Source organism: Lethenteron reissneri, chromosome 47, assembly GCF_015708825.2.
Source record: "Lethenteron reissneri isolate LAM-NWPU_2019-01 chromosome 47, ASM1570882v1, whole genome shotgun sequence".
Classification (NCBI taxonomy): Eukaryota; Metazoa; Chordata; class Hyperoartia; order Petromyzontiformes; family Petromyzontidae; genus Lethenteron; species Lethenteron reissneri.
The window spans coordinates 6,391,411-6,404,020 of NC_083825.1; the positions used below are offsets into that span (position 1 = coordinate 6,391,411).

At 52.1% G+C, this 12,610-nt stretch overlaps 1 protein-coding gene across 1 annotated transcript in view; it reads left to right on the forward strand.

The window, feature by feature from the left end:
* BMPR1B (bone morphogenetic protein receptor type 1B) overlaps positions 1 to 12,610 on the forward strand; it is a 95,071-nt gene that overhangs the window by 57,767 nt on the left and 24,694 nt on the right. The window contains exon 3 of the mRNA XM_061571135.1: positions 11,736 to 11,880. Coding sequence (XP_061427119.1) covers positions 11,736 to 11,880 — 145 coding nt within the window. The remainder of the gene's footprint in view (positions 1 to 11,735; positions 11,881 to 12,610) is intronic.

The following is a 12,610-nucleotide window of genomic DNA, read 5'->3' on the forward strand; positions in this document are numbered from 1 at the left end:
GGGTTGTGGTGATGGTGGGTGGTGGGGGGGGGCATCTTGGAGGAGTGCTGGTGTGGGGTTTGGGAATTTTCATTGCACCGATGGAATGGAGTGTGGTGACGTGCGGTCAACGAGAGGGGAGGGCTTGGGGGTCGTGGCTCTGCATGGCGCAGCGCGAGTTTGCAAATCTCCCGTGTGCCGGCGGATTGGACGGCTGCAGTGTTGGGCGCCACGGTGGCTAGGAGATGTGAACTCCGTCGCCTGGTTTACAGGAGGTCGTCGTTTCGATCCCGACCCTTGATGCCTATTGTGTATTTGGAGTTTGCGTGTTCTCTCTCTCTCTCTCCCCGTGGTCGTGTGGATTTTTCTCCGGGACCACCAGCTTTTTCCTCGACATTTAGAATCGGCATCAGGCGTTTAGAGCGATTTGGTTGCTTAAAATGTTCACGTGATAAGCCAGCTCCTTGGGCTATCATTTGGGATGCCAGGTCACTTCTGAAAAAGAGCTACGTAGCTCAGTGGACCTTACCTGGTAAAATAAAAAAATAATTGTTTTTTTACCCTTTTATCTGGCAACAAAACTGACACCTTTTTTTTACGAGGAGTCATGTTTGCATAGACCACAATACCTGCAGTCATAATGCAAACAAAAAACATAACTCTGATAATGTATGCACTGTCCTTGAAGTTGATTGGTCCACACCCGAGACAGCTTTCCTTAGAGCCTAGTCTCACATGGGTTGGACCAGACGACGCCAAAAGGCGCACAACGCAAAGACAATGCACCATCAGAGTTTGAGAGCTCGGGGTAAGCATTTACACCATTGGTACCTCATTTGCCAGTAAAAAATATGATAATTGGTTTTTTACCCTTTTATCTGGCAACAAAACTGACACCTTTTTTACGAGGAGTCATGTTTGCATAGACCACAATACCTGCAGTCGTAATGCAAACAAAAAAACATAACTCTGTGTCAGTTTTGTTGCCAGATAAAAGGGTAAAAAAACCAATTAACATACTTTTTACTGGCAATTGAGGTACCAATGGTGTAAAATAAAAAGAGTTTAGTTTTGTGATGTTTGGCATGAAGTCCGACCTTTCTCTCCCTGTGCTGGGATCTTCCTAGAGTGGCCCTCCTGCAGATGCCCTGTTAACGAACTCCAGAGGAGAGCTGTAAGTACGTATGTTGAACTTATTTATTATGTAGCCAACCGTGCCAACCGGAGGTGCGGGGGAAGGACAACAAACTCAACACAAAAAGCAGTTCTCATAAATAATTGAGTTTTCAATCTAGACGACGATTGAGAAATGCATAGCTCCTAATATCGGATAGGAAAGAGCGTTCCAGACGGCCGCAGAAGCGCATTTGAACGAGCGCGATCCCGCTGACGTCTTTGTTCGTTGGCCAGCCAACAGCGGCCGCTGCTGTTGCGAGGCTGACCAGAGGTTCGCGTGATGCTTTGTGCTCCATGGCGAGACCGGCGAGCTATTGTGGTTCGAATCGTCCGTCGGGCACCGTGCCGAACTCCGCACTCTGCGGTCGCGTCGCGCGTTCACTCCTCTGTGGGCATTTGCGATTCGCCGATGTCCACCGAGGATATGGAGCGATGAAATCATCTTGCGTGCGGTTGCTAGGCGGAGGATTATGTATGTTGTATGTATGTTGTTTTTTATGCATGTTGAACTTCCTTTGCGCCGTACGTAGCCAACCGTGCTAATCGGAGGTGCGGGGGAAGGACAACAAACTAAACACAAAAGCAGCTCTAAAGACATTAGTTTTCGTCGTAGCGCTGCTACAATGTTATTGTTGTTATTTAACATCGTCGTATCGTGAGAGACAGCGATAGCTTGGGCGAGGCTTTCATCATGGCTGATGATGATGCTCATGGTGGTCACCGCATCACGTGCTTCCAAAAGCGCTTCCCGCGCCGTCTGGAACGCTCTTCCATCTGACATTAGGAGCTACGCACTTTTAAATCATCTAGATTGAAAACTAATTTCTTTAGAACTGCTTGTTGTTGTCCTTCTCCCGTGACCTACGATTAGCACGGTTGACTATGTACGGTGTGAAAAGAGTTCAACATACGTACATATGTACGATGGGTGGATTACCATCACAGTTATCCAAACAACAGTGCAATGGTTCCACGCGTCTCCCATCACCTCTCGTGACGAGGTACATTCAAGCGGGGTCCTCCTTTTCTCGGCCAGAAATGTATGGACATTGTGCCGGCGTGTTTAAGGGACGTTCCCGTGCCACGCCGCTCCTTTATGCCTCGCGCTCGCCCTAATAGGCGCTCGCTCACGACGCTTGCCCCAGTGTACGCGTGACTTTCATTTAAATTCGGCCTTTGTGCCGTAACACAATAGACGCCGGAGAGGGTACAAAAGGATTGTGAGCATCAAAGCCAAACGCGAAATTGTTTCACGGGGGAACTTTTATGTGAGATATCAACTCTGGTTTGTAAAGCTAAACTAAAACTCATCTTTTTATTTTACCAGGTAAGGCCCACTGACCTATATAGATCTTTTTTTAGAAGCGACCTGGTCACAAATGATAGCTCAACAAAGTGGCTCATCATCTCGTGGAAATGTATAGCAGCCTAATACTCTAAACGCGTGATGTTCATCCTAAATGTGGAGAGAAAAACCGGAGGACCCAAAGAAAAATCCACGTGACCATGGGCAGAGAAAGACACGTAAACTCCAAACATACAGCAGCAGGCGTCAGGGTCGGGATCGAACCCACGACCTCCTGTATACCAGGCGAAGTAGTTAACATCTTGGATACTGGCATGTGTTTGTGGCATGGACAGCAAGGCTAACCTTCGCCTCTGTATGTCGGACTGGTTTCACTCTACTTCGGAATCGTCACCTTGGGTGACGACAGGGCCGAGCGGGGTAGTGCCCTCGCCGCTGGGCCCAGTTCGAACCGAGTGGCCGCCCTGGTTAATACTGCAGGTGTGGTAATCGTAATGATGCGATGCGCAGCACGTCCCGCAGAAGTTCAACATCCATTCACGAGGGACGTTAAAGATCCCCGTGATGTCGTTCGCAAGAGTCGGGCCATTGTGTGCCGGCGTCAGGGTCGAAATTTCTGAACTTTCCTGAAAAGTTTCTTCACTCTTTCCCATTGCGAGGCGTCTGCAAGGTCGCAGGGTTTGGTTGTCCCGTTCACCGCTCAATCTCGGAGCGCTCTAGTGGCTAAGCGTTATTTTTCATTTTGAGAGGCGTAGTAGCGCCGCTGTTTTTCAAGACATTGTACTCGTCGCAGAGAACCATAGCGACACGACCGCCACTTTTTGAATAGCTGGCGCCAAAGTGTGCCACAAGCCCTCCCGCGTGGCCTTTTACTTCCGATTCCATAAGGATTCCGTAAGCAATCGGAAGAGAAACTGATGACGTTACACATCCCCCCCCGCCCCTCCTGTGAAAACTTGGCAAGACCCTTCTGACAAAAAGCCGTGAGACTCGGTGATGTCTTTCTGGGTTAACCAGCGCGGTAGTCAACCGGAGTCGCTCAGTTGCCGAGTCCCACAATACATTGTGGGCCTTGTGTCCTTGTGGTCCGTGTGTGAGGCAGCCCCTTGCGATGTTTTTTTTTTCCTCGTGGAAATTCAAGCAATTGTCGCGATCCGTGGTCGATGAGCAACTTAATTAACAAACAAAGGCATTTGCTTTTCTTTTTTGCACCATCCTAACTCGGGTTATTACTTCAAGCAAACACTCTCTATTGCTAAGCCTCTCCACATCAATGTGAAAGTGCAGCCCTGAAATTGCTTGCTCACACCACTGCTGGCGGACGTGGCGCTCCATTAAGGGGGTATTTGGCCTACTTTTCCTCGCTCGCCATACGTCTTGAAAGGGGACCATCAACGTACACGCCTTAAAATAAAATAGATAAAGCGATGGGTTTGTTTCACACTTGTTCTCACCTTACACGGACGCGTGCCTGTGATGGTGGTGATGATGACGACGGCGATAACGATGATCACGATAAAGAAAGGCCTTCCCCCGCCCGCGTGCTCCACAGTTCGCAAAATCAAAGCACGCGGGCTGATAAAGAGCCGAGAAACCTGAGCGGCCAACCGTGCTAATCGCACCTCCGATTTGCACGGTTGGCTACGTACGGTGCGTAAGAAGTTCAACACACGCACGTCGTGTGATGCCGCCTGCGTACTGAACTAAAGTGACTCTCAGACAGGTTTACAGTGGCCCGGGCTCAGTGTCTATTGGTAACTTCTTAGTTTTCAAGTGCTGCCCGGCGCTTGCCATGGCATGCCGGCTGACCCAGTTGTGACGACACACGCGGCTCAGAACGATCACGTGACTCGAAATCGTAAAATCGCGCAAAGCAGCGTGGAGATCTGCCTGCGGGCTCTCGGATGCCGCATCGAGCGATGAAGTGGGGGAACGCGCGTGGATGCAGGGGAAACGTTACGCATGCACCCCGGTCACCTTTCACACCAAAAAAAAAACGTCTCGAGTCGGTGTGGAAGAATTGGCATAGACTCTTCTTCTTGGTTCTTTCGGTAAAGTCACGTAGAAGGGAAATAATAAAATAATAAAAATAAAACACAATAAAATACAATTCTCACGACGTTTCGGCCACAACGCAAGCAGCCGTCCTCAGGTGAAGAACAAGTCTGTCGGAAAGTCAGCGTCCCAATGAGATAGACTCTTGATTAGAGTGAACTCTGCAGCTTCCTCTCGAGTAGTGGTGGGCCAGCGCGTGTGTCCGGTGGCGCTCCTCGTGGTGGCCTGGTCTCGGTGTACCTCGCCCTGTGGTCTTCACTCATTTACAGAGAGAGGGGACACTTTGGCCGATAAGACGTCGGTGTCTTTGAAAATGATGGGGGTTTGACAGCACGATGGGGGGGGGGGGGGGGGGGGGGGGTGTTCTCACATTTGTGTACTGGTGAGAGCCGCGTGTCAGGGGCCGCACTAAAGGCCACCTGGGGCTGCCAGTGGCCTGTGGGGCCTTGCAATGACCAAGGTCGCTCTAAGGGCGGCGCGTGAGGGTCACGATGAGTGTCCACGCACGATGTCGAGCTTGCGGTCTGCCGAGGCGATGGAGGGTCGCTCTTGTGGCCCATCAACTCGGCTAGGTCACCCATCGCTGGCGCTAGAGCGAAGGCTTTTTTCCGGCAGCAGTGACCTACGGAAGTAATTGCAGGGCTGCGCCTTTAACTTGTCGCAAGGATCATGAAGGGCACCTCGCTTAGTCTGGTTCTTTATGATCGTTGGGGTAAGGGGAGTTCCACTGAACAGTACACTGGAGCTATGCACTTTCAAATCGAGATTTAAAACTAATTTCTTTGGAACTGCTTTTTGTGTTAAGTTTGTTCTTCCACCGGCACCTCCGATTGAAGTACAACACACGTGCATTTATACTGCCAAATTAGCAGCAGCAGCAGTAGCATCAACAAATAATTCATTACCTTGCGAAGAAAGAGAGCGGGGCCCTTTGTCATGCACATGGGGAGCCTCGCTCCATTCAGTTTGTTTGGTGCAGATAATTGTTGCAAATAATTGCTTCTCTCGGCAGGCAGGGATGAGGATGAGGATGGTGGGTTCAACCAAACCGCAGGCCGGATCGGTGGAGTGACGGCCGTGGTGCCCAGCGAGTGCTGTGGAACTCCGCCTTGAGTGCTTTAATTGCCGGCAAATTCCCGCTGGCTCTCGGTGTGGCCGTTTATTATTTCCTGTAATGCTTCGTGTCCGCACCACACGTGGGTTTTTTTTAGTTCTAGATTTGAAGCTTTCGTGACTGCAAGGATTCATACTCTTAGTTTTTTCGGTAAAGTCACGTAGGTAAAAAATTAAATTAAAATTAATAAAAATAAAATAATAAAAATCACGACGTTTCGGAGGCAACACAAGTCTCCGTCATCAGGTGGGACCGTCACAGCCAGATTTGCTGTATCAAGTGAGGCAAATCTGGCTGTGACTGTCCCACCTGAAGAAGTAGACTTGTGTTGCCTCCGAAACGTCGTGATTTTAATTTTTTTTCGTTGTCAGCTCCATTGCCCCTCGCGGTGAGTTGTCTTTTCCGTCTGTCTGTTTACTTTTAAACGATTTAAACTAAACTTGTTTTAAATTGACCAGGTAAGGCCTACTGAGCTAGATATATCGCTCTCTTTGTGAAGCGACCTGGTTTGTGAAACTAAACTAAAACTCATCTTTTTATTTTACCAAGTAAGGCCCTACTGACCTATATAGATCTTTTTTTAGAAGCGACCTGGTTACAAATGATAGCTCAACGAAGTGGCTTCATCATCACGGGGAAATGTAGAGCAGCCAAATACGCAAAACGCGTGATGTTGAATCTAAATGTGGAGGGGAAAACCAGAGCACCCGGAGAAAGATCCATGCAATCGCGGGGAGAGAGACACCGCAAACTCCAAATACAGAGCAGGCGTCAGGGTCTGGATCGAACCCACGACCTCCTATTCGAAAGCGGGGGGTGGGGTTGTCCCCTTTTTAAAAAAAAATTCACCCTGGCCTCCGAGATGCTTCAGTCTTCATCTACAAAGTTTGGTGGTAGCTCCAGAAACAGAAAAAAGATAAAAGCGCTCCCTCGGTTTCATGAAAATAAACAAACAAACACAGAGAGAGGCCACGAAGGAGAGAGAAACATAAAAGAAAAACTAAAAATCCAACCACATTTTGCTTGTTTTTCCACGCTTTCAAAAGAGTTGGAATATTAATATAATTCATTCTGAATGTTTATTTCACGTTTCGTTATGATGATCATGATCATCATCATGTTGTCTTTGGTTTATCCATGAAGGGTGCCATGGTATGAGATGTTAACTATCTTGCCTGGTATACAGGAGGTGGTGGGTTCGATCCCGGCCATGATGCCGGTATATTTGGAGTTTGCGTGTCTCTCCCCGTGATCACTTTTTCCGGGTCATCTGGTATTTTCCTCCACATTTAGAAAATGCGTTGAAAGTATTTGGCCACTATAAATTTCCACACGATGGTCAGCCACTTCGTTGAGCTATCATTTGTGGCCAGGTCGCTTCTGAAAAAGAGCCACATAGCTCAGTGGGGGCCCTACCTTGTAAAATAAAATAAAATCAAGAAATTGGTAAGTCCGTGGTGCCGTGGCACAATGAATGACCACACTGGACCTGCAATCCAGAGGTCAACTGGTTCAATCTCCCGGCACGGCACTTGAAGCAATGGTGCAAGTTGATTAAATCCCCTATCCACCTGGGCCAGCGTGGAAGAGTAGGCCAAGTTTCCTCGAGAGGCACTCTCTAAAGCCACCGCCTGTTGGTGGGGCCGATCCGCCAACAGTGGGCGTGGGTAAGACGTTGCAGGGCTGCGCCTTTATCCTCGCCTACGACGCCTCGATGGACGTCGGGACTCTCAGGAGGGTCACGCTACATTGGGATGTTCGGCCACGACTATCGATGCGAGCTCGGCACCGTCGTGTTTCATCGTCGGTGCCGCCGTCCGCAGGAGGTCACCATGGCGAGAGTTTACGCCACACCTCCGATAAGCAATGGTTGGCTACGTACGGTGCGAAAGAAGTTCAACAGACGTTCGTACACCACCAGAGCCCTCAGCTAAGTGGGCCGCGCCACGCGGCGCTGTAGAGCAGTACATCGCGATCGCTAAACGAGGGCGATCACACGCCACGAGCTCCCCGCACAGATGGATTCGACGCATCCACGTGTGCACAGCAACAGCGCTTCAGTGGTGGTGACAGGCACAGGCGGCGGCCCGGTTACTGATGGCGATGAAGATGATGATGATGATGGATGGTTCTTTTTGTATCGTTTGTTGTAACTTTCTGACCCGCCCCTGCTGGGCGTCTGTTAAAAAGAGCTCCACAGATCATCGGATTTCTCCAGTCTCAATCAAGATTCTCATGGTTCTGTGAGGGCTACAGGGGCACAGTGCGATTGGTTGTTAGAAGGAGACAAACCTCCTCACCCACCACATGGCCACCCCCTGCTACCGCCTCCCCCATGACCCATCGTGACCCTCCCCCCTGTTGTGCCAAACTTCTCATCACGCACCCCACACCACCACCACCACCACCCCCTTCGTCAGAACACTCCGGCCTCACACTCCGGGGGATTAACGTCGCTTCATTAAGCGTTTTCAAACCCTCTGCCGCCTCTCTCGTGCCCCCCCCTCGCCGCCTTCTGTGTGTCCCTCGATCTCGGCGTCTTTTCACCGCGTGCCAGGGCAGGAGCAAGGCTCTCGCCCTCCTGCACATGACAAAGGGGGACCCCGACTCTTTTCCTTCGTAAGGGAATTCATTCTGTGGTGGTGGTAGGTGGTGATGCTGATTTTGCCAGTACTGTAGTAAAAAAAATGAAATAGCTCTAAAAGAAAACTAAAACACAACACCGGTCTTGGGCTTCCGCTAGGTCGACTCGGCCTCAAATGAGTACCCGGCGCGGTGTGTAAACATCAGCATTAGGGAGACAAAGGCGGCCCGGCGTGGAATTACTCACCCCACCACCTCGAGTGTCGTGTCGGCCTTCATAGGCGCTCGCTAACAGCACTGCGTGTGATTGTGTATACGCATGTGCACATACACGCATGCACACGCACGCCCCGTGAAGATGCGTACGTAACAAACAAAAACTTCCCCACCTTCGTGACTGGCGTTTACATATTTGTTTACACTTCATTTTTTTATTTGCTGCAGGTTATGCATTCCTTCGGCCACCACAAAGTGTGTGAGTGTGGCCTCAGACTGTGAGTGCTTCACCACCCACTGTGAGTGTTTCACAACCACAGACTGGGAGTGTTTCACCACCACAGTGTGTGACTTCAGACTGTGAGTGTTTCACCACCACTATGAGTGTTTCACAACCACAGACTGTGAGTGTTTCACCACCACAGTGTGTGACTTCAGACTGTGAGTGTTTCACAACCACAGACTGGGAGTGTTTCACCACCACTGTGAGTGTTTCACCACCACAGACTGTGTGTGTGACTTCAGGGCCAAAGGGCGCACACAGCGATGAGTTATAAAACAAAAAGCTCAGGGGGTTGGGGGGGAGGATGAGGGGGGTGGGGTGGAGGGTGACATAAAGGAGGGAGGGGGGAGGGGAATGTAGGAGGGGGGAAAACCAAATCGTAACCCCCCAACCCCCACCCCCAAGTTAAACAAGAGACAGGTGCTGACCACAAACACGATCTCCAGGGCAGGCAGGCAGGCCAGTTGTTCATTCCGTCAGTGTGCAGCGAAAGTCGCGTGAAGCGATGACCTGCTCGAAAGTGCCCTGAACCAGGGGTGGACACTCGGCATTGCCATGGCGGGGACGAGTCTCTCCACAAGACACCCGCTGTTGACTCACCCCCCCCCCCATCCTCCACGTCCCCACACATTGTGGTGCCCATTTTATCGACCCCCCCCCCCGTACGGAACGATGGGCTGAGTCAACCCTCCAACCAGGCCACGTGAGACTCGACAACGCCGTGTCCGCACCTCCCGCTTAGCGCGGTGGGCTGCGTAGGACGCGAAAGAAGTTCGACGGGCAAAGCGGCACACACCGCACGGATGAGAGAGAGACGGAGAGATGGGGAGAGAGACGCTGGGCAACCGCCACCGTGATTGTTGCCAAGAGTCGGCTTCGACGTTGCTCTCCCACCCCCACGCAACCCCCACGCGTTTGTCGCGTCCTGCCCGTGATGTGTTCCTTTATGCCGCTCGCCACCCCCTGCACCGCTTTTATTCTCCTCCGTGCTCTTCCTAGTGGCCACCACCACCACTACCACCACCACTACCACCATCACTACCAACCACCCTCCTCCTCCTCTCCTCCCGCCTGAGCAAACAAAAGGGAGACAGATTTACGTGGAGCTCTGATATTTCACACCCCAGGGGATGGAGAGGTCACGGGTCACTTGGGTCGGTCCCCAAAGCTCTGCGCTCTCCCTCCCCCCACACACCTCCCACCACCCCCACTCCCCACCACACAATCAACAAACTAAAAAACTAAACTGTTTTTATTTTACAAGGTAATGCACACTGGCGCCGTAGGAGATATTTTTCGGAAGCGACGTGGCCACAAATAATAGCTCCACGGAGTGGCTTGTCATCATCATCACGTGGGAGTTTGTCGTAGCCAAACACTCGCGATGTTGATTCTAAATGTGGACGGGGAAAAAACGGAGGGCCCGGAAAGAACAAAAAATATCCACGCGACCACGGGGAGAGGGACACGCAAACTCCAAATATTCCTGCGTAACAGGCGAGGTAGTTAACATCTCACCGCACGTGTGATCACATTTCAATCACTTTATTGGCACCTCGGGCACATTCAGCATCTTTCCAAGAACTTACAGAAAATAAAAACTCTGCCTCTGAGAAGTGCATCATGGCCGTTTTGTTAGTCAATTCTGAACCAGTTCCTCGCCCCCTCTTACCGTGGTGATGCGCTACATCCAGCAGTGGATCGACCAAGGCCCTAACAAAACAAAAGACACATAAACAAACGCTAAAGATTGGTGTAAAAAAACAACAGGACAAATATGAGAACGTAGATTCCTCTCGGTGACCTTGTGAAAGACACGGTACCCGCACAGGAGCAGCTCACAAAACCTTATCACAGTAAACCTTTTTACACGAACGCGTTAAGTACAACTTTTTACTACTGGCCCTGGTGAATTCAAGTGAGGAGGAGGCTCGCTTACGTGACCGGTTTGCCCAGCTTGCCCTGCAGTGTATTTTGGGAGTTTTGCCGTGGGACCTGCGGACCTGCGGCATCTGTGACCCGTTCCACGTTCGTGACGAGAATTGTCTTTGTGTGTTTTTGCGCTGATCAGAAGTCGAGGCGAATGGACAGCCAGTTTTTGTTTTTTTTATGGTGAGAGGGGAGTTGGATGTGGGGGAGTGGGGGTTGGTAATTTTGTGTTTGTGAAAGCTTCCCTCTTCCTCATTCCTTTCATCCAGTGTGTGTGGGGTGGGGGTCTTTTTCCGTTCCCCGCAGCCGTCCAAGTGCAGAAATGGATCGTTAGTAAGTTGTGATTGCGTCGTGAGGAAATTAAATGTCTCTCCTCTTATTCAGCGATAACGATGAGTGGGTGAGATACCACTGCTGCCCGCCAATACCACTCACTACCACCATCATCATCAGCTCCACCGCTTTCACCATCATCACCACCAACGTCCACCACGACCACCGTCATCACCACCACCATCCCCACCACTACCACCATCATCACGACCACCAATACCAATCACGACCATCATCACCACCACCATCACCACCACCACTACCACTTTCATCACCACCACCACCACTATCACCACCACTATCACTCACTACCACCATCATCACCACCACCATCACCATAAGTACATTCATCACTACCATTGGCACTATTCTTTCAGCTGCCTTGCCAGGACATTGAGCCAGCTCACCCCACGTCACCCCACGGCAGACTTGGGCGAAGTAGAACGTGTCGACTAAATGAACATTGCCGCGTGGTGCAGCCGCCCGAGTTCGAGTCCCGCTCACAGCCCACACCGGTGACGAATATCCGAACCGGTCCTGGACCTCCCCTGGGTCGACTCGGCCTCGAGCGAGCACAGCACCTGGCTGTGATGCGTAAACATCGCCACCGGGGAAACGAAGGCGGCCAGAGACGATTTCCGGCCGCCCCCTCGAATCGGTGCACCGTAGCGCCCTTCGCAAGGCGCCCGCGAACAGCCCTTGCCCCGACGGCCTGCTGAAGGCTACGCGGGTGATCTTTGTGTTTGTGTTTGCGCGAGCAGGCGAGGGCCTGGACGGAGTGCTGCGTGGGGGAGCGGTGAGGGCACAGCAGGACGCCCCCACGCCAGCGCCGGACCACGTCCTGGGCTCCCTGTGGTGCCTCTGCTCGCACCATTGCCCCGAGAGCAACGTCAACGGCACCTGCCGGTACGCAGAGCCTCGCTTGGCACACGCTCACCACGCGCTCGCCACGCTCACCACGCGCTCGCCACGCTCACCACGCGCTCGCCACGCTCACCACGCGCTCGCCACGCTCACCACGCGCTCGCCACGCTCACCACGCGCTCGCCACGCTCACCACGTGCTCGCCACGCTCACCACGCGCTCACCACGTGCTCACCATCGCTCACCACGTGCTCGCCACGCTTACCACGTGCTCACCACGTGCTCACCACGTGCTCACCACACGCTCACCACGTGCTCGCCATCGCTCACCACGTGCTCACCACACGCTCACCACGTGCTCACCACACGCTCACCACGTGCTCGCCACGCTTACCACGTGCTCACCACGTGCTCACCACGTGCTCACCACGTGCTCACCACGCGCTCGCCACGCTCACCACGCGCTCGCCACGCTCACCACGCGCTCACCACGTGCTCACCACGTGCTCACCACGCTCACCACGGGCTCGCCTTCTTCCCCACCCCACACTCACTCGTCGGACTGCCACCACCACCACTGCTACCCAAACCGCACACTCGCATGCCTACCTGGAAAACAAACGCCACCATCGGCATCACCACACTCGCAAACAGAAAGATGCCCCGTTTATCCTGTAACAGCCTGTTGTGAGGCAAGTGCTGTTAGCGAGCAGCACCTAACTTGGTGACCCGAGTTCAGGAATCAGACTCGGGCCGCCAGGTTCATAGTGCA